Here is a 23457-nt window from a genome sequence, read left to right on the forward strand (position 1 = left end):
AAAGAGCAGAGCCCAGCTCTAAAGAAGAAACCATCTGATCTGCCTGCAAGAGGTTTAGGCCAACTGAGATACCATGAAAGGACATTCTCCAACCTGTTGATCTGCCTACAGGCTCAGCAGTGGGCTCCAGCTCCTAGCTCTGTGAGCTGTCTCCATGCTGGGGTGGGCTTTGGTGATGCAGCTGTCTTTGAGTCATTTCTACTTCTGTAAGTGATGCTGATAAACTCATTGGTTCATCGGTTAGACTTTGACAGCATCCATACTTTGGTCTGTTCTGGGCTCCTGATCTGGGGTGAGCAGATGTATATCAAGGAAGTTGTGTCATACAGTATTACCCCACCCACTGCCTTTCCTGGTTCCACCTTTTCCTACCCTCTGACCTTCTTCCTCTCAAATAATTTCTCCTCTACTTTCATACTTTTTGCTTTTTGAATAAGTTCTTTTTCTAATTGAAAATACTTTTTTCGTACAAAATATCCCAATTGCAGTTTTTTGTCCCCCGTTACAATCCTCTCCACCTCTCCACTACCCAAATCCACATTCTTTCTTGCTCTCTCTCATGTGAAAACAGACACCTAGAAAATCAATAAAATAAAAAAGAAAAACAAACAAACCAGAATAAAACAAAACTAGCAAACAGAAAAAAAATAGATCCAAAGATAAAGGACAAGAAACACATATAAACACACACACACACACACACACACACACACACACACACACACACACACACTTTTGCACATAGAACTTCCATGATACAAAAAAACCCCTTTGAAACCATAATAATAGCAAAAGACATTTAAGAAACAAAAATAAAACCAAAAAATAACAAAGTATTATAAAAGAAAAAATACTCTCCAAAATCTAAATTGAGTTCACTTTGTACTGACTGTCTACTACTGGGTGTGGGGCCTGGTCTTAACTGGGGTTATATTACATCTATAAAATTGGCTTATTTCAGGTAACATGATGATACACCCCCTGTCTATGAGAACTGTGAACAACACACTTTTTGCTCATTTTACTTTATTTTATTTTATTTTATTTGTGGCTGAATAAAAAACTCTATTGTGTATGTGTGCCACATTTTCCTCATCCACTCATCTATCAGTGGATTTCAGAGTAGATTCTATACCTCGTCTACACTCACCATAGTGTGCAGGTATCACCACTGTATACCGACTCCTGCGCTTGTGTCCATGCATGCTATAACTGGATAATATGAAAGTTCAAAGATAAAGTGCTCTCAAAGATGTTTAAATGGCCTGGAGGGTTCTGAGTGTGAGTATAATACACCGAATACATTGTATCTTGCCTGTGACAAATAAATGAAACAGTAATTTACAAAGATTTGGGGAACAAAAACACAAAATGGTCTAACTGAGCAACTTGACAGGTAGATGAGAAGGGAACAAGGGCACTGAAGAGGAACAGAGCTCCAAGTCCATCAGGAAGCTGATCATGTATGTAGCCAACCCACAGAGGGCACCAGGCCACAGAGAGATCTTGAACAGAGAAACTCTACCTTTAAATCTTACTTGTGTAAAAAGCCCTCCTCACAACTTCAGGACAGCCCTACAGTCTCTTCCTTGTCTCTTCCCCATGCTTGTCTGCAGCCATACATTACCTACTGAGCTCTTCCATGGCGAGGAATGAAAAGGAGAGGGGCTCCCTGGGTGTAATTCATTCCCAATATAACAGTGTCCATCCGTCATCGAGGTAGATTTGTCACGATGTAATCAGTTCTATAAAGCCTCTCCCCCATGTTGCAATGGGTTTACGTTTCTGACACAGGAACTCTGGGGAGCACATTCAGACCACAGAAAGACAGCAACCAAAATGAATAAGAAACTGGGACAACCAGAAGGCAAGAAAGCATTCCGCTAAATAAATAAGCCAAGAGCTTGTTTTCCCTAAGGAGGACAGATAGATGAGCAGCAGGGAGATGGAAATGGTTTCAGAATCAGTCATCATCAGGGACAAACAAATTGAATATACGATGATGGGACTCTCCATTCCTGCCTAGGATGGCTCTCATCAGTACCAAAGGATGTGGAGAAAAAAGAAACCCTCAAATGCTACAGCTGTAAATGTCCAGCTATGAGGGCCCATGGTTTCCTCAAAGCATTTAAACAAGAGCATCCCTATGACCCCGGCAACTTCACTGGACAAATGAAACTAGTTAATTTTTTTTGGATATGTGATCTTTCTCTATTTTTAATGTAATTAAGCTTCCATGAAATTTGTCAAGAACACAAAATAAATTTAATGATACACAACCTATGCTAAAAAAAATGAGTCACAACAGAAAAGGGATTCATTTTTTTCCTTTTTATTTCCCATTCCCCTTTCCTTAGAAGGGGAAGCTCTCCTCTGGTTTCAACCGCCCCCCCCACTTTGTCCCCTCAAGCCCCCACCCCCGAGAATATTGTTATAATCATTGTAGGGCTAAGCTTGACATCTAAGGCAGAGTCTCAGCCCAAGTGTCTACAAATAAGTGAGTTAAAACGTGTAGTATTTACAGGATATAATACTGTATATCCTTCATAGAAGGACATCTAGTTATTTGAAGCAATGTGGTTGAGGCTGGAGAACAAAATAAGCACAGCGTGTGTGACACATGGTCTCATCGCTGGAATCTAAACAGCTAAGCTCACAAAAGTAGAAAGTCATTATGGCTGCCTGAGGCTGGGGTGAGGGTATGTTGACAGACTAGATATACTTTTACTTAAATTTCACATTTTATACAGGATTTGACTCATACGTAAATCTCACAGCTCTGAAAAATACATCGTCACTCATAGACTAAAAATATATGATCACTCAACTTTTGGAAGAAAACAGAAAAAAGAAATTGTACACAAGTTTAGGCAAGAAGTTTTGGTAGACAATGAAGGAAAATTGGAGCTGACAAGGTATCTCAGTGGGCACTTGCTGCCAAGCTCTTTGACCTGAGTTCGGTTCCTGAAACCAACATGGCAGAAGGCGAGAACTGTCTCTCACAAGTTATCCTTTGATATACACAGAAGCACCACCCCTACAGAGGTGGGGGGCAGGAGGGGAGACTAAATTACCACCACCACTACCACCACCAATAATAATTACGATGATGTCGAGGCTGGAGAGAGGGCTCAACATTGGAGAGTGTGAACTTGTTTTGCAGAGGAACCGAGTTACGTTGCCAGCACGTATACAGAGCAAACCTGCAATTCTACCTCAAGGGAAATCTGTTGCCTGTGAGATTTGTCAGGATCTGAACTCACATACATGCATTCCCACACAGACATACACGTAAAACAGAATACATATTAAAAATTGACAAATTTGACATTGGACTCCTTGCTACACGAAAGACACTGCTAGGAATACGAGAGGCCACCTACATGCTGGGAAGAAAGATGAACTAATTATCCAGATATATAAAAAACTCTCAAAATCTACCAGCTGGTAGATAAACCAATTTAAACACGAGATAAGACTCAAAGTGCATTAAAAAGGAAGCTTGGAGAGCCAGTAAGCGAATGAAAGTATGTTCAAACATCAGTCATTAACGAATGCACATTTAAAACTATGATGTAAATTTCATTTCAAAAATTCTAACAGAAAATTGCTAATACTATTTAGTACTGTAAAGACCAAGGAAAAAGGAAGCTTCAGATTTTACTGATACAGATAAAAAAAAAAATTGAGGCACTGGGAAAAAGAGCTTGGCAGTTTTTTAAAAACTCAACATGCACTTACACATGATACGGCAAACTTACTTCTCTGCACACCTACCACAAAGAAATCTTAGAGAAATCAAATCTTATATTCAAACAACAATGTGTTTTAAAATTTTGTAGCAACTCTATATTTAATCTCAATGGAGATAATTCAGATATTCTTCCAGAGGTTGATGAATAAATACACTTTGGTCATCTATGTAGTAAAGTAGTAATCATCCATAAAAATGAATGAACTTTTGGCTCACATGACTTGAATAAGTCTGAGAGGCTGCAGACTGAGTGAAAGAAGACACTGCCAAAACCTCAGCATGTCCCCTCTTTAATTGGCATTCTTAAAAGACCACAGTGACGAAAAGACAAATGGATGAGTGTTAGTATGTGGGGTGAGTGCAGAGAGAATGAGACTGGAGATGTGTCCCAGAGTGCAGGCACAGGCAGAGCTTTTGTTCAGAGCAAAGCATTCTCTTTAATATAAAGTTCTCTAGAGACAGACAAGTTCACAGATGTCACCAGTTTGGTGATAGAGATTGAGGTGTTATCTGCAGATAGTTCTCTTTTCTGAGTGCAAAGTTGGAAGAAGCCACTTTGAGAGTGAACGAAGGGAAAACACTGGAGGTTTAATGGTCTTTTAAAGCAAAAGCTAACAAAGATGTGTGCAAGGGGTTTTTCCTGTGTTGCTTGACGATTTGGCGATGATTTCCCCTAACTGAAGGCTGCAGGCTTTCTCACAGAATGCTTACTTAGTAAGTGGACTTTCAAAGCCACACATCTGCTTTCGAAATAAGAGAAATTTTTATTATAAAAATCAACATTTGCATGAGAATAACCAGTGAGCTTTGATAGTCACAAAACTACAAACAGACGTCACCTTCCGGATATGACCTTAATGATTTATGAAGAGATCTTTCCCAAAGGAAATACGGAGATGTATGAAACTATGTTGGACAGAGTGAGTATGTTATGATTTGTTATTTCAAATTTAATGTAGGTTATTCCTAGTCACAGAAGGTCCTGGAGCCCTTTGAACACCCCTCAGAACAAATCATTACACTGTAAGTTTTATGTTAATGACTTATGACAGGAAGAAAAATATGAAGCAACATTTTAAAAATGCCCCGCCCTCCAAAAGGAGCAATCAAAACAGGCCATTGGGATCTCTGACACTTGTATTTTAAGCATTGCTATTCCTTTCTTCTCTAGAGAGGAGAGAAATTGGAAATGGCAGGAGCTCTTCTTGGCAATGTCCACAGAAAGCACACAAGTCTATAAGCAGAACAGAAATGGACTTAAGTAAAGGAAAAGTTGTGATTCATTTAGCCAGTTTTTGCTTACTCTTGATGTTTCTCTAAAATGCGTCTCCATGCATATAAAAAGTGACGTTTTGGCATTTACAGAGGCAACAATGTCAAGAAGCAATAGCCTTGAATATGGGAAGGAAAATCTAAGAAAAACACTTCAGTTGGTCTATAATTACATGGGTAATGGATGTCCTATACATCACTACAACACCAATTGACAGTCAAAAGTAGGCATATTACACCACCAAAACTTACACATTTCAGCCTCCCAAGGTATGATGGTTAAGGTCTGTGAGGACGACCTCACTCCAATTGATCATAATGGAATCTGATACAGACAGTTTGAAAGAGTCCATAATGATGGTGCTTGTGTGTCAAACTAGTTTTGTAGACTTCTGTTTGCACGTTCTTTTATGCTCTAACAACATACCTGTGCATATGAATAGAATTCTCTGTGTATACAGACTTGCTCTATATCCCAATAGCAACAATGTTCATCCTTAAAGACCAACTCTCTTGTTACAGAAATAAAAAATGAAACCAGGATTTCTGGAAGATGTTAAGAAAGGAGCTGAAGGGGTTTTCGACCCCATAGGAAGAGCAACAATATCAAACAACCAGACCCCCGCCCCCAGAGCTCCCAGGGACTAAACCACCAACCAAAGAGTACACAAGGAGGGACCCATGGCTCCAGCCACATATGTAGTGCAGATGGCCTTGTTGGACATCAATGGAAGGAAAGACCCTTGTCCCAGTGTAGGAGAATGCTAGGATGCTGAGGAGGTAGTTAGTGGGTGGATGGGAAAGCACTTTCATAGAAGCAGGGGGGAGGATTGGATGGGGTGGTGTCCAGAGGGAAAACCAGGAAAGAGGATAACATTTGAAATGTAAGTTAAGAAAATATCCAAAAAAAAAAAAAAAAAAAAAAAAGAATTGCATTTACTGAAGCTGCTAGCACACATAGAACCCAAAAGAGTTAAAATAGAAACCCTGATTGGTTCCCTAGCAATCTAGCCTATAAGCATTTACTATTAGGAGGTGAAAACAATCTCACTAGGAGGTGCTGGGCTGTTAAACATCCCATGTGTTTGACTAGTTACGCATCTGATTTGTCTACATTAGAAGCTGGAAAACAGCAGCAGCAGACCAATGCCTGTGTGGGCTAAACAGGGTCTCTTCTCCTCTATTTAGGGAAGGGCTGGAGTCCAACGATAAGAAATGGTTTCAACCAGGGCACCCATCAACACTTCCTAGGTATCCTTTGACACAATCACTACCCTATCCCCTGAGCATTCCATTAGAAAAGAAAAGCAGTTGTTTTTCTCACTCCCACCACACCCTAAAGACACCGTCACATATTTATTACATATTATTATGTAACAAATTTTGTGAGCTATAATAATATTTTATAAAATAAATCTTAGAAAAGACACTGTGTGACCCTCCCTTCTCCCTCATTTTCTCATCCACTGAAATTTGAGCAGTACCAAGAGAACCCCTAACCGACAGCCATCACAGGAAAGACTCAGGGGTGCAAATCTGTCACCGGAGTCTCCTCCCCTGTTTCCTGATTACCACTCAGCTTTAATAGAGTTGTTTGTCACTGGGTGAGTGTCTGCCACAGCGTGGAAGCACAGTACAATAAAATCAATACAGCCAGGGACAATGACAATTGGAATAAGTCAGGTTTCGCTGGAAGAACAAGGTAGAACAGCTCAGATGGAAGGAGTCAGATGCCTCCCAGTTCTGGAAGAACTGAGTTCATTGCTTGGGGGGAGATTGACAGAAATGTGTGTTGGATTCTAAATAAATGTTACACTAAGCCCAAGATCTGCTCTCTTGGAGGAAGCTGGAGTACAGAAAACCACCCATATGGCTAGAATGCTTTCCTTAGCCAGAAAAATAGGAATCTACTCCTATTTCTGAAATTCCTGAAGAAATTACAGGACTTAAGTTTCAAGGTTACTTGATAAATAATGAAATAATGCAATTTTATATACACCCTTGGTTACATATAATTAAGTGTTATTTACAAGTAGTCATGGTGATTAGAAAGTGTCCCATTGACTTGTAAAAATATTTTCTTTAGATTAGCATCAAAAGTAACCCATTTCTTACAGCAGAACCCTTTAATTGCCTGAGAAGGTGGGTTCTAGTTTTTAAACATAGTATCTGTTTTAAGAAGAGCGTTTACAGCAGGTGAAGAGTTATTTTGAAACAGGGCTGAAAAGATGGCTTGGTGGTTTAGAGCCCTTACCACCAAGGCTAGACACCCAGGCTCCATCCATGAGATCCACACAGAGGAAGGAGAAAACCAGTTTCCACAAGTTGTTTTCTCATGCTCATATGCACACTGTGGCACTTGTACACACACACACACACACACACACACACACATTCAGGCATGCATACACACACATGCATACACACACATTCAGTCATTCCTGTACACACATGCACACACACACATTCAGGCATGCATGCACACACATGCACACACTAAATGAGCAAAACAATGAAAAAAATCAGAAAACATAGAAATTAAATTAAAATCTGTGTTAATAAAAACAGAGAAATAAACACCCATGAGAAGAGGAAAGGATGAAGAAGGAGGTCCTTAGTTAGCCTCTAGAAAAGATCCCTGTTTATTCTTTCTTGCCCTCAGCTAATAATTGGAGGGGCAGTTTAGACACACATGGTAGTTCTGCTGTTCCACTGTTCCACTTTATCCTACACACTCAGTACCTCAAATGAATGCCAATAGGCTAAGGTGTTGCTCTTTGAAGACTCTTGGAACAGAGAATTTTCTAGGGAAGGAGCAAATTGTTAGGAACGACACAATCTAACTAGGAAGAGACTAAGTGAGAGATAAGAACAATGTGAGAGATGGAGATGAATCAAAAAGCACAGCCCGTTCTGGAGGACAAACTTATAAACATCATGGTTTTGGAGGGTGCTGATGCTGGTCCTGAGAGCTGACATTGGAGAGTGAGGGATAGAGGACCAGGCACAGCACAGACACAGACTGGAAGACAATAGGTCTAAGCCCAGTGTGAATTCACAGCACACTCAGCTGACCTGGGCTCAGCTAGGAACATGATATCTGACTCCCATGATACACATGAAAACTTGGATTCGTCCTTTTCCTACATTATATGCCCAAGACACAGGGGCAGGAGCTTCAATCTTGAATGTGTACTCAGTATCAGAACACATGATTATCAAGGCTTACTCATGCTGGAGAATGACTTTCAAGATACTAAGCTTCCATGGGTATTATTCACTAAAATCATACGGACCTAAGGATGCTAGAAAATACAAAGGGAATTGCTATTTTATGTTTACCTAAAATGACATGTAATGAATGTAAGTGCATTTGTATATTGTATACTAAATTGTGTGTGTGTGTGTGTGTGTGTGTGTGTAATTCAAATGAAATTACAGCACTTATGGTAATGAACTACCCCCAACAGCCATACACTATCTGGCAAAATCCCCAACTTTAGTGTATGAGAACCCTTCTTCCAGATGATTGGGGAATCTAAGAGAAACTCAAAACAGTACAGGCAATTTCCATTGCTCTTAGTTTCCTTCCATAAATTGAAGGTACGTCTCTCTATTGCTGATGATGTAATGCAGTTTTGATGCAGAGCTCAGAGAAGTATTAGCTAGAGCTGACATGAAATGCTCCCACTGAAGACTGGCTATCATAGTACTGGAAGATGCTATATGAGCAACTGAAGGAGGAAAGCATCCTGTAGTCTTGCCCAGCTATGACACCAGTGAACTACGATGACCAGTTAAGGAGAGATATGCTTAAAGATGCAAGAGTGCCCATTACATTGTGGTGGTACCCAGCAGCTGTCTAATTGACATGGTTCCTCAGCATGAGTGAAATTGTGCCTGGTACTGTAGTCTCAGCCAGTGAGTGTGGCATAGATCTCAGAGGAGAACACATTATTACCACTTTCCCAAACAAGTGTAATTTCTACCTGCACTCTAAATACTTGTGTTTGTGTATACAGATAAGTGTAGATCTCACCTCCCTCACCGAAACAGATACTTTTTGCAGCAGAAGCAGACCATTACAGAAAGCCACTAGTTAAAATGTGGGGAACAACTGATCTCATGCAATGCACATAAACATGTGTTTTGGGTATCTGTGCCTCTATATGCACAGGCAGAGGCCAGAGGTCATTTTCAGGTATCTTACTCTATATCTCTCCATCTTCTTTTTTGTTACAGGTCTCTCATTAAACCTGGAACTTACTCACTGGTTAAACTGGCTGACCAGAAAGACCCTGGGACCCTCTTGTTCTGCCTCTGAGTGCTTGAGTCACAGTGTAATTACATGGCTAACTGCTGATGTGAATGCTAGCATCCAGACTCAGGTCTTCCTTTTGCACATGAAGCATTTTACGGATGAAGCCATTACCTCAACCCCTCAAAGCCTCTCTTAGTCAGCTCTCCCCTCTGATGGACTTAAGTTTTTTTATTTTAAATATTGTTTGTCTCATATATATTCCTGTAGTTGTAAGGATCAGCATCAGAGGTGGGGAATTCGGCCTTTGGATGATGGGATCTGTTGGGTCAGGTCTCTTCTGTCAGCTTTTGGGATTAAGGGGTTGAACTCAGGTCCTACTGCTCTGGGAGATAAAGTGTCTCTCTCCACTGGACCATCTCATCGCCCCATGAATTTTTAAATTCAGGTGGATGGTGGAGTGGGGAGTGGGAATGGCTGTACTACATGTGCCTTGTCTTGCCTTAGCCCGAGGCTGATGCATACTTAGTCATAAAAGGGTTGTGCACCATTATGAACTTTGTATTTTTTCAAGTTTACAGTCTCTATTTATTTATCTTTCTATATTTTTCATTAGTTAAAATCCAAAGCAATTGTTTCTAATTTGGTGTCTGAAGTATATTACCCCGACTACAATAAATTATAGAGCACTTCATTTCCTCCCTCAGAAGGAGACCCAATAACCTTTAGTGGTCAGTCTCCATTTCTTTTCTGTTTTGAGCCCTGCCCTCCACTTCACAGCTGCCAGGAATCATGTATCCAGCTTTTGTTTCTAGATATTTGCCCATGTTTAGCTTTTAAAAAATATCTTACAATTTAAATGTTGGGCCACAAATTTTTTTTCTCCATATTTATGTGGTAGGATTTTTCAGATGCCACATGAGAACTAGAACACAGTTTATGTCATTGAGTTCTGAAGTTGGCATTAGTTCCTTCAACAGAAACTTGTTAACTAAGATCATCTCGTCTTTACATTGTTAAGACAAACGTTCTGTATCAACTGTTTACACAGTGGCATGACAGTTTGACTTCAATGACAGGCACGTTTCATAAAAAAAAAATTGTGACCAACCTTTGACAAAATAGTCCAACATTAAACATAATTTTCTAATGGTAGATAGAGATCTATATTATCTTCCCATAGGACAGCTTTTGTATTCTAATGGGATAACCCTTCCATTTACCAGTGGTGGGATATATTCATCATCTTAAGACTCAGGCTATAAGGTTTTATGAATTATTTTTCTTAAATCTTCATGCTATTGCAAGAACATTAGCATGATGGCAAACTTATTTAACAGATTAGAAAATGGAGGCCCAGAGAAAGAACGCCATGAAGGACAGGGGATGGAATTCAGATGCAGGCAGGCAGCTTTTAGTACCTAAGGTTGTTGTTTTGTTTGTCTTTGTGACAAAAGGGGCTTATACGATAATCTCACTGTTTTTGAAATACAACTGTGTCATTCCAAAATATACCTTCTCTCCATGAGGATTCGGGACAATTTAACGCATCACAAGGCTATCTTTTGTCCTTTTCTATTCTTATAAGAAATTATATTTTCTCTAGGAAATTCAGTGTTTACCTTGAGAGAAAACCCTTTTCACTTTCCTGCAATATTTTTCTACCATATTTTTCTACCTGTGATCAGATTTAGAAGTTGCAAGCAATATGATAATATCTACCATCCAAACATTTGATCACTGTGCAGCAAGTAAATTTTCAGGTAACCAGGGTAGTAGCCATTCAGAATCCAAGGAAACAAAATGCTCCAAGGTAGACAGGACAGACAGACTCCTTGTCTTTAGATGATGCTCAGAGACATGCAGACTTGCTAGGAGCCATGCCCAGTTGGATTAGGATTCTGAGAAACTGCGAGTGCTACCTCACAGATCCCCTCAGTTGTCAGAGCCTGTTCAGAGGCATCAAAATAACCACTTGACTATGTCTTTGGATTTTTATGAAGAAGAAAAGATCTATGAAAAAAAATCTTTAACTGGCACAAGTTTGCAGATGCACTCTAGGCCAAATGAAACAGACCAGATCTATAAGTTATCCAGTTACCTGAAGTCAACAATTTTCACAGAAAAGAGACCTAACAAATTAAATATAGCTGGGTAGACTCAGATGTTTTAGACTTGGTACTTGTCTTAGTCATGGTTTCTATTCCTGCACAAACATCATGACCAAGAAGCAAGTTGGGGAGGAAAGGGTTCATTAAGCTTACACTTCCACATTGCTGTTCATCACCAAAAGATGTCAGGACTGGAACTCAAGCAGGTCAGGAAGCAGGAGCTGATGCAGAGGCCATGGAGTTACTTACTGGCTTGCTTCCCCTGGCTTGCTCAGCCTGCTTTCTTATAGAACTCAGATCTACCTGCTAAGGGATGGCACCACCCACAATGAGCTGGGCCCTCCCTCCTTGATCACTAATTGAGAAAATGCCTTACACCTGGATCTCATGGAGGCATTTCCTCAACTAAGGCTTATTTCTCTGTGATAACTCCAGCTTGTGTCAACTTAACACAAAACCAGTCAGTAAAATTGATCCCTTGTCAACTTGACACACAACATATCACAATTAAGCCTCAACCCTTACTTTTTTATTCAACCCCAAGATCTAAATAATCTTAAGAGTCCCACAGTTTTTACAAAATTATATATTAAAATTTCAGATCCTTTAAAATATCCAAACTCTTAAAATTCAAAGTCTTTTTTCAACTCAAAGTCTCTTAACTGTGGGCTCCATTTATTCCTTCAGGAAGGAAAATACCAGGGCACAGTCACAATCAAAAGAAAAATCAAACTCTAACCACCCAATGTCTGGGATCCACTCACGAAGCTCTGCCCTTTGTAGACACACCTTGTCTTCTAGGCTCCAGCTGCCTGTTCTCCACTGCCACTGCTGTTCTTGGTGGTCTTCTCATGGTACTGGCATCTCCAAAACACTGCTGTCAGTCCTGGGACACTAATTGCAACTGAGGCTGCACCTTCACTAATGGCCTTCCATGGCCTCTCACAGTGCCAAGCCTTAGCTGTTCTTCATAACCCCTTCATTCTTTCAAAATCAGCATCACTTGGGTGACTCTTACACATTACCAAGTCCAGCCACAGCACAAGGTACAACCCTGGCTATCTCTGGAACACAGTCTCCTTATACTCACAGAAAACACATCCCAGAAGATTTTACCTCAGTGGTGCTGGTCTCATTTTAGTCACTACTAATTTCTTTGCTCCAGCTGACCAGCATCAATAGTCTCAGTAATGCAAAGATTTTGCTTTAGTAGTTCTGGTATCTTGTTAATCACAGCTGATTCTTCAGCCCCAGCTAACCAAAACCACAGATTCTTCACAATCAAACAGCAACAGTCTTGACAAGAGTCTTTAATCTTCCCTCTGAAATTTCACAAGCCAGGCCTCCATCTTCTGCACTGTTCTCAACATTATCTTCCAAGCTCCTACAGAACATCCCACAGAGCTCTTAACATCCCAGTGGCTCTTCTAGCTCAAAGTTCCAAAGTCCTTCCACAGTCCTCCCAAAGCATGGTCAGGTTGTCACAGGAATACCCCACTATGCTGGTACCAATTTGTCTTAGTCATGGTATCTATTCCTGCACAAACATCATGACCAAGAAGCAATTTGGGGAGGAAAAGGTTTATTCAGCTTACACTTCCATATCGCTGTTCATCACCAGAGGAAGTCAGGACTGGAAGGAACTCAAGCAGGTCAGGAAGCAGGAGCTGATGCAGAGACCATGGATGTCACTTACTGGCTTGCTTCCCCTGGCTTGCTCAGCCTGCTTTCTTATAGAACCCAGGTCTACCAGCCCAGGGATGGCTCCACCCACAATGGGCTGGACCAGAGATGGCTCCACCCACAATGGGCTGGGCCCTCCTGCCTTGATCACTAGTTGAGAAAATGCCTTCCAGCTGGATCTCATGGAGGCATTTCCTCAACTGAGGCTCCTTTCTCTGTGATAACTCCAGCTTGTGTCAGGTTGACACAAAACCAGCCAGTCCAGTGCTAAACACAGTTTCCTTCAAATCTGCATCTGTGTCCAGATTCGCTCATGTACTAGATGAAAAGTTCAGATACCAGCTGAAAGACATAATCTATAGGAGCATGCACATGCTACACAAGCACAGGAACAAGCCCAGAAAGGAGAGATTGCTTTGTGATGTCACTTAACTATTATGTGTCCTCTCCCACGCCTTAATCAAACAATGCATATAATTTACATGAACCTTATTAAAATAGTACAGATTTGTGTACATTATTCCATTTGATTCATAAATCCTATCCTGTTATAAGTCATCAATTTTCTTTTATTCATGCAATGTCATTTTCTCCCAGGGAGAACTGGAAAAAAAATAACCCATCTGAAATCAAGGATTCAGTATAACTTGCTTGCCATTAAAAAAAAATTCTACCTTTATATTAATGGACCAATCATCTCTCAACCTAAGTTATGGTGGTATTATATTTGACACATACCATAATATGTATCTTTACCAGAAAAATAAAAGAAATCAGGTGACGGGAGCTGACTACCTATAAGTACAGCATCATGCTCCGCATCAATAACCAGGTCATTAACATGGTGTAATACCTACTGGGTCTTTTTCTTCCTGTAAATATTGACTTTAGACAGTGAGTCACTCTGGGTTGCTTTTACTGTGTTTGTTAAGCACTCCTTCACAGAGATTTTCCAGAGCTTTAAGATTGCCTAAGACTGTTTTCTCTTATTTAAGTCCTAAAATGGACATTGCTGTGGAGTTGAACCAAGAAAAAGATAAGCCATATCCAACTGAACAGAGAACACTGGCTTCAGTGCAGCCAGACTTATTGATCTGGGGTTGTTTAGTGTCAATGATTAGTTTTGCTTTGCTGCTGTGTTTTTAATGAATATCACTAACTGAATATGTTGAAATCAAGTGGGATTTGATTATCAAGAAAGTCTAAATAGTCATTATGAGCTGAAATTATTTAAATGAAAAGTGCTAATGTTCATAATATAAATTAGCTAATTATCTTTCCGTGGCAAAAATTACTATAATAGGCACTTGTAATAGCATTATGTGATACATTGGCATTAGGAATTTTGGTTCTGAAATAACACTTTATTATTAATTTTTTTTCTATTGCAAAGCTATGGGGAACATCAGTGACATTCTAAGTGATTCAATGTCTGTGAGCATTTGGATCTTTCAAAAATTCCCCCTTAAAGGGAAATGGAGCTTTCTTACTCTTTCTGAAATTGACTTTACAAAATAGTTTTCAATAGATGTAACAATAAATTTACCCAAAACTGTATCATCCAGGTTACACTGAATATTAATGGTGATATGAATAAAATTTCGATGTGTGATCTTTTAAGAGTGACTTTTTAAATAATCCACAAAACGATCTCTGCTCTATGTATATGTATTTTTGCCATAAAAATGTGATTGAACAACATTTTATAAAGCTGCTTAGACATAAAACGAGAGAAGGAAAAAGTATGCAACTACCCAACTGCTCAGACGTTTTATGCAGGTATTCTTGTTTGGGGCTGGAAAAGAGAGTTAGATTACTTTTTAATTTTCATCTTGATTTTGAACGTGGGCATTAGTTATCAATGTTTCCTCTTACAAGACAGATGATAGTCAGTTGATAATAAAAAATAGTAATATCAAGTAATTTCTTAATGTCCAATTATTGTCCCATGTTTAATGCTCAATTTTTTTATAAAACAAAATTGACTTGATTATGGTTATGAACTTATAAAAAAGTTATAGAAGATTCTCTATTAACCTAGGAAGAGGTCATAACATATGCCTTTAAAACTGTACTACTCATTTAAAAAACAAACACTATCTATTTGTAAATCAAACGTGTTACTTATCTACTTCTTTGTTGCAACTGAGTATAGATTAAGGAAATAGTGAATTCTCCTATTCGTGTTCATTAGAACAAAATATATTAGTTAACATCAATTTACCATCATTAGATCACCACATGTGTTCCAAATATATCTATTTATTAAAATGTATTTATATTGGAATAGTAATTGAAATATATTTACATATTTAAATTTTTTTGGTAGCACAGTGAATAACAAGGGCATTTTAGGAAGTAGGTATGAAAGAGTCATAACTACAATCCTAGTTTCCTTTAAGAGCATCACAATGCTGCTTTACTGGATTAATAGAGGAATGTACCTGCCTAGGAGGAAAACGTGGGCAAGTTGCCTGAATAAGATGGGATATGACGGAAGGAGTCAAAGTAGGCAATTTATGATCAAAAAATGAAATCACAGTGAGACTCATCTTGAAAACAAAATAGGGTGGATGGTTAAGAAAAAGAAATAATAAGAAAAAGGAGGCAAGGAAGGCATGTCAATGACAGAATGTGGTCATTACTCTGACAATAGGGTGGCACGAGGAAAAATAGGAGTTAGGAACAGCCTGATTGAATGAGACCTCATCATGCCTCTGCATTTAGATTTTATTCCAAGTAAAGGAGAAAGCAACAGCATTGTTGATAACTTTCTACAGAGACTTGCATATGTTTTTAGAATTTGCTTAGGACTTTATTATGAAGGACAGGTTTGATATAAGATTTTTTTTTTTTAAGGAACAACAAGGATCCATCTCAAAGCAGCAACTTGATTTGAATGTGGAGAAGACTTGATTTCGAGAATTGAGCATCTTTAGGATAAAGCATTAAAGGGAGGGTGATGTGATTTGAACATGAAATATCCTGACAGGCTCGTGTGTTTGAATGCTTGGTCTCCAATGGGTAGATCCCCTAGGGAAGGTGGTGGGAAATTGAGGAACTGCAGCCTTGCTGGAGGAAGTAGGTTACTGGGGCAGGCTTTGAGGTTTTATATCTTGGTTTGGCTTCTAGTTCACTGTCTCCTTCCTGACTATGACCAGCCTGTCTTCTGCTCCTACTGTAATGCCTTCCCAGCCACGATGGACTGTGTTTCTTAAGACTGAAATACAACACCTATTCCATCCCTTAAGTTGCTTCTTGTTCTATATTTTGTCATAGCAATGATCAAATCAGGACAAAGGGTCTAGCATGAGTAATGGCTTTAGACTTAGGTGATGGGCATCATGGCATTTTTCTCTGTGACATGGAAGATTAAAAAATAAGAAGAGTTATGTAACCATGTTTCTATTCAAACTGAGAATAGATACAGTTGGATATTGCATTCTTATGGAGTATCTGATGAGTCTAGGTAATGATAAAAAAAAAAGCAATACTGGAGTTCAGGAGAGTCAAGTAAGCTAGAAATGTGGATTTGGGAATCTCTAATATGTAGCCCTGAATATAATTATCTAGTTAACTTAAGTAGAAAGTAACAAAAATAATTTCTTGAAAATAGTAACTGTTAAACAATATTGAGAAGTTACAAACATTTGTGCCAAGCACTTCCTTTTTATATAGTAGTTTCCTCAGACATTGAAACATTCTATCCTACAGGGAAGATACTTAAACCAGAAAGAAGCAACTCAAAATAGCTCCAGGAAGTTTCTGAAAATGACCATACTGACTAGGCCCCACCCTCTTAAGAGTAAACATTAAAGGCTGGAAGGAGTCACTCTCAGACAAACCAAGATACAAAGAAGACTCTGAGACTAGATCAGCAAGAATCAGATACCCATGGGACTTCCTGGAAGAGGTTTTTGGCTAACCAAGTCACTTGAAAATGACACTTTCCAATGTGTTGTAGTTCAGGGAATGTATGTACCAGGTTCCCAGATGTTGTGAGCTGTCATCCATGCCAAGGTGGTCTTTGGGGATGCAACTGTCTTTGGGTCATTTTTTTTCCTGTAAATAATCCCTCACTCATATTCCTGAATATGAGGCCCCCAAAACTCATTGGTTCACCAAACTGTGGTTTGGTGGTATTCATACTGTGGTTTTCTGAGAGTTTCCTATCTGAGGTGAGTGAAAAATCTCATCACACCTCATGACACAATCCCTGATAGATATAGCAAAAACAAAATAGATAAAAATCCTTAAAGTGCTTACACTTCCATGTAGATAAAGGGAACATAATGTGCAAAATAAGGAAAGTATATTTGTATGAAATGTATGGCCTCTGAGAAGAAGGTTGAGGAGCACGTGACATCACTTTGAGAGACAGGAGTTCGAAGGAAGCCATCAAAAGAAATTTCCACTTAAAAGATAACATTTTAATAAAGACTGAGATCTCAAATCATGAATAGGTTAAGCCACAAAATGGCTTTCCTTGGCAAAGAAAAGCATATGCAAGATATGTGCATTATTTTCTAGGAACAGACAGACTAATATGAGCAGAGATACATTTAAAGAGGAAAGTGGTGGAGATTATATAGGAAAGACAGCAGAGAAAGAATACTGCAGACCTTGGCATTGTAAGGACTGTGTTTAATTTGAGTAATCTTTGATTTTGGACAGCCAAAGGGTACTATATAATACAAAAATACATCATTTTTCCTGCTAGTCTGTTCTTTTTCTTGAGCATATAGTTTCTGCAAATGATTTTCTAGATCCTTAAGGCTCCATGAAAGGAACTTTATCCTTTTGGAAGGCTAGATAAATTTGCTATGTAATTCTTGCAGAGTAAAGAGACACCTTTGATATGTACCCCTGAAGAAATGTGTGTCATTCGGAAGAGGTAGCTGCAAGAACAGGTGGTAATCTGAATCTGAAGCCACCTTGTCCAGTGCTGAGGAAGATCATGGTTGAAGTCAGTCTCTTTGCTATCACAACATTCAATTGCTTTTAGATAAAATAAAATAAAAAGCTTTTAGATGATAACTTTTGAGAATATCCCCAAAAATGTACTCCTTGGCACTGAAAATACTACCACATTAACATAATCTCCTCAAATGGAATGTGAGTCACTGGGCAAAGAATGAATGAGGACTGAAGTAAACAAGAGGTCTGTGGATCGTCCACATGATTGCTCTCTAAGCAATCTTCCCATTGACATAGATCTTAGTTGACTCTTAGGTGTCTACAAAGTGGGCTTTTAAACTGGAATTTCTTTGTTACATTGGCTCCCAGAAGATTCAGAGAGTAAGGACAGGGAAGGAAAAAGGACTTGTCACCACTAACACTAATGGTGTCTTATTCTATTAGAACCAGTTTTGCCTAAGTTTCCAGCAACTGCTTTATGAGGACATTACAGATGGCATTTTTTTGAATGCCCCATAAATGAGAGAAACTGGCTGATGGGATGGGATGCTAGTGTTCTTAGCTGTATTGGAAACTTGAATTGTATGTTGGAATACGGAAATAAGTCCGGGAGCCTGTGTTGTTTTTCTTCCAGACTGTGTTTTCAGTTGGCATTACTGCATCTTTATTACTCATGCCTTAAGCAACTGGGTGGACAAGGAGCATGAGTTGTTTCTTTAGGTCGGTGGCAATCAGCTGTCGTATCGCATTCAACTTTTCTACCAAGCTACGAGCCAGGCAGCTTCTTTGGCCCCCCTTACCCAGAAATGACAATTGCGTCACACTGAACTCCCTTCCCACAGACATTACAAACAGATCAGGGTTTTTCCCCCCTATTGAGACTGTCAGGACTCAGGGTCACCATGCTGTAGGCAATCATACCACGTAATTGGAGATGGCACTCACATTGAAAGCAATTTCCAGCCTTATCGTTAGAGACATGGCTCTGCCCCAGGCAACACTTCCCAGCACAGCTGAGAACACTTACAGCCCATGCCATTATTTCCTTTGTCCCATTTGGAGAGCGTCCTGAGACACCATGCTATATATGTGCTGCTATAATGTATGTAGTTGCTGGGACCTGGGGATAATGGATATTGAACAAGTAACTTTTCAGTCAGGCAGCTAATGTGTACAGGTGTCACTGTTTATTCTAAAAGTAAAGTCAGCCTCTGCCCTGGGAACATGGCTCTCTTTACAAGAGATAAACTTAGATGTTCACCAAGTAAAGGCTTTGAGGCTTCCTGATCTCTGTTCTCCCAGCCACTTGTTTTCTCATTACCTAAATCTGTGGGAGCAAGAAAGATCAAGAAAGTTCTATTTATCTGAGTTCTGAGGAAAAGCCCAAACAGTATTATTAGATAACTGTAATGCATTTTAATCTGATGACAGCTTGTGACCCACAAATTGCTGTTTAAAATGAAAATGAATTCAAAATGAAACTGGCAAGACCATTACAACATCAGACTTGCAATCTGCTTTGACAAGACACCATTCGAAAGCACCGTATTAAATACAAATGCAATTAGTGTCTATGTAGCATGCTGCAATTGAAGTCTGAAACATATAGCAGGTCACCTGTTGCCTTGTGAGACTAAAATTGGCTGGACCATCTTATTTTCAAACTTTTTGCAAGAAGCCAAAGTGTTGAGTACAGATTTGCTTTGACTTTTGTAATACATGCTCCGGCAAAGCCCCAGGCATCATCGAGGGATGCAGACTTCTAGATTTCACTGCTGATGAGCAAACTTCCTCTGTTCCCTGTATCCCCAGGGTTCGTCCATAATAAATTAGAAATGTTTTCTACATGCTTAATATAAGGTCTATTTATAATTGTAAGCTTATAACTACCCAGTATGCATTAATTACCACCCTCGACATTTGTTTATACATAATTTTCAAGAATAATTACACTGATGTATTTTATCAGAACATTAATTACTTAACTTGGTAGCAATGAAAACTTTTCTTGGCAATGTTTATTTTTGTCAGTTGTACCACTAAATCGCATTGGATGTAAAACAATAACAGTGCCTAGGTTATCATCATATATTTTAACATTAAATAATTGTATGTGGCAATGAAATGATTCATTACAGTTGTTTGCAAATAATTTAATAACCGAGACATAGCTTTTTCTCCCACTGGTAGTCAAGATACCAGAGAACCACTAAAAACCCCACAATGTAATATTGTAATTATAATAATTAACATGCACCCTTAATTATAGCTTTATTGTTCCTATACATTATTTGTTCCTAAATTTACAGTGCATTTAAATATCAATAGCTAGAACTAAAAAGGACATTTCACTTCCATTATTGCATACATGGGGGGGGGGGAAGCTCTCAGCCGTTTGGAGCACTATTACAAGGGTTGCAGTTTCACAGGTATTGTGTGTGTGTGTGTGTGTGTGTGTGTGTGTGTGTGTGTGTGTGTGTGTTTATGGTCACAGTAACATAATACACTCCCACTCGGTGTACTTAGAGAAATGTTCATGAAAGGAATGGAAAGAATAGGTTTGTGCTTGCTACATTGCTACTGCATGAGCAACTACGGTCGCGGCAGGGTTCCTAAAACCTCTCTCTGCCATGTTTTATTTTGGTTCCCATGTGTGAAAATCATACAGGGAAGCTTGCCTACTGTGTTGGAGGAGCCAGGTGACACCGGATATAAAATTCCTAGGCACTTTATCAGCTTTGCATCCCTAGAACTAGATTCTGGTTCTTGAGTCCAATCTATTTTTATACGGCTGCACTCTTGCTATCTCCTATGGAATCTCTATCCTGGGTAGACAGTGATAACCCCCTAGGCTTCTAAGTATTTTCTATTCTGACTGCGGATACTGACCGTGGTGCTGAAATAGAGAAGAGCCTCCGGTTTGAAACCTTTCCTTACTCCTATTGGTTCTGAAAAGCCGAGTGACAGAGCAGGGACCAAGGCAGCCTGGAGCAGCATTGTTAATAAACCATGCATTTGGCTCTTAGGCACGGAGATGTAGACCATCAGGTTACAGACAGGGCATCCCCCCGTGAGCGCTCACTAAACTGAGAGACCTTCTGGATGTAGCCCCTGCAGTAGAAAGGACCCCATCCAGCAGAATGTCCCATCTTTTTTTTTTTTTTTTTTTTTCTTTTTTTTTTTTCTGTAAAATGTGCAACCAAAGCCTAGAAGCACAAGCAGGAAAGCAAATCTATATTCACATTTAAAATGTTCACCCTTCGTTATGCAAGATAAAGAAGGAGGAAGAGCTGAATCTAGCCTAAGTTTACAGCCCCAGCCTTCCAACAGGTGCACTCTCTCGCCCCCCAGATACTATACCAAACCTTCTTCTGCTAGGCAAGCTTTCCCTGGAGTCCTTAAGCATGTTCTGTCTCCCATCTCATCCTCGGCTTCAGCTCGGAACCCCGCAAGCCCTTACCTGCAGCGTGAAGATTAAGAAGCAAGCACAGTGCAGGGAAGCCGACCGCTCTCCTCATAGTGTGTGCATCGAGGGGCGGAGGAGAAACTCCACCGCAGCCCCGCTCCAGGCAAAGTGCTATTTGGAAGAACCACTGCCAAGAGTCCTTTGATCCCGAGGCATCCGATGGTCCTCCGCTGGGGTTCACAGAGCAGTCTGTGGTGTGCCTACAGAACCGAGCGAGCACTGCCTTCGCCTCCCTAAGGGATGGGGAGATAGGAGAGTAGGATGCTGCTGGAGATGGGGGACTCGAAGCTGGTGGGGAGGAGGCGCTCAGAGGAGGTGAGAGTTTGGCCTGCTGGAAGCCCGCAGTCACCAGTGACACTGGGATGGACTCCAGTGCCAGCTTCCGAGCCAGGCAGCGCCTCAGCTGCCTGTGCAGCTAGCATCAGCCAGATGCACCGAGGCACTGAGCATGCCCAGCGCCGGCCCTGGCTAGGGAGTTTCAAATCGAAATTCCACCTCTCCGGGTCTTAGCTGAGGCTGTGAGGGGAACAAGCTCCACGAGGGGGAGGAGGGGCTGGAGGCTGGCGTTAGGGACCCCAGTTGCTCCTAAATCTGGGCGTGGGGAGGAGTGGAGCGGGGCGGGAAGGGGCGGGGCCAGGACTACAGAAACCCAAGGAGGGAAGTGGAAAGAGCCACTCATCTGGTTCCTTACATTTTGATTCACGCGTGGACTCAGCTCACTGTTGCAACTAAATGTTTGCAGGCTGACCAAGCTTCCCAGTATGTCCCACCCTACGGAAGCATAGGCAAGCAGTGAATTCTGGCCTGCTTGGGCAAGTGTTCCCACATACAGCCTGCTGTGTATAAGTTAACTGGCTATTCTGAGAGCACCCCCTTCTTGCCAATTAGCTTACCCCAGGTTTCTTCCAATCTTTTACTTCCACTAGATTCAAGCCCTAAGTGCTTGAAAATAGGAAGGTCATATTTCCTGTAAATACAGGAAAGTACGCCCATGTAATTTGAAGGAAAGGAATGGTCTTTGGTATTTTATGGAAGTAACTATCTGAGGTTCTATCATTTAATATTTTATATGTGTGTGTGTGTGTGTGTGTGTGTGTGTGTGTGTGTGTATTTTGCTTGCGTACATGTCTGTTCACCACGCCTGTGTCTCATGCCCTTGGAGGTCCAAAGAGGTTTTGAAAAGCCTAGAGCTGGAGCTATGCGTAGCTGTTGCGAGCTGCCGTGTGGGCGCAGGAATAAGACCTGGGTCTTCTGGGAAAGTGAGCAGTGCTCTTAACCGCTGAGCCACGCTGGCCTCATCATCTTAACTAGACTTCGGTGCTCCAACCCTGTATCTTTAACGAGACCTCCGCAGTGTGCCATACATTTGGTCTCCTCATCTAAGTTGGTAGGATGGAGATCCTTAACAATCTAGTGACTAATTGCTCTAAGCCAGAACGTCCCTCAGCCAGGCTTCCCTCAAGACTTCTGCTTCTATCCGCGTGTTTTCCTGCTGCCTATTTGGCCACGGACCTCACTCAGAACATGGCCACACAGGAGCTTACAAAGGTCCAAACTTTCTCTCGTTTTTCCAGAAAGTTCTGGGCTAACCTGCGATTATAACGTTCTTCCTCTTTCCTGCTTTTTTGAGCGCTGCCATAGTTTTTTTTTTTTTTTTTTTTTTTTTTTTTTTTTTTTTTTTTCTCAAACGGTTCATTTATCTGTGACCCATATTTCACCAACTGCAGGCTCCTTGAGGAACTCTGAATTTTGCATTAACTTAAATTGAATAAAGTCGTGCTGGCCAAATAAGAGGTAGTAATAAGTGCTCATTGAATTGAACTGCGGGCTCATTCAGTGCTTTCTTCTCGCATCCCCTGAGGACTGAGACAGCTAATAGGAAACAAGATAACCAAACAGAACCTAAATTAGGGCGGACCTCAAAGGCTCTGGGTGCCCAGCCAGTGCCACCTATTTCTTTTATAATTTATTTGATTGCTCGCTCTGAGAGACAAGG

At 40.4% G+C, this 23457-nt stretch overlaps 1 protein-coding gene across 1 annotated transcript in view; it reads right to left on the bottom strand.

The window, feature by feature from the left end:
- The window catches only part of PTPRR (protein tyrosine phosphatase receptor type R), a gene marked incomplete at its 5' end in the record, with an annotated part of 242463 nt that extends 220950 nt beyond the window's left edge, over positions 1 to 21513 (bottom strand). Inside the window, one exon of the mRNA XM_080935255.1 lies at positions 21456 to 21513. Coding sequence (XP_080791381.1) covers positions 21456 to 21513 — 58 coding nt within the window. The remainder of the gene's footprint in view (positions 1 to 21455) is intronic.
- Between the last annotated feature and the right edge of the window lie 1944 nt (positions 21514 to 23457).

Source organism: Micromys minutus (genome assembly GCF_963924665.1).
Source record: "Micromys minutus genome assembly, chromosome: 22".
NCBI classification, from domain to species: Eukaryota; Metazoa; Chordata; class Mammalia; order Rodentia; family Muridae; genus Micromys; species Micromys minutus.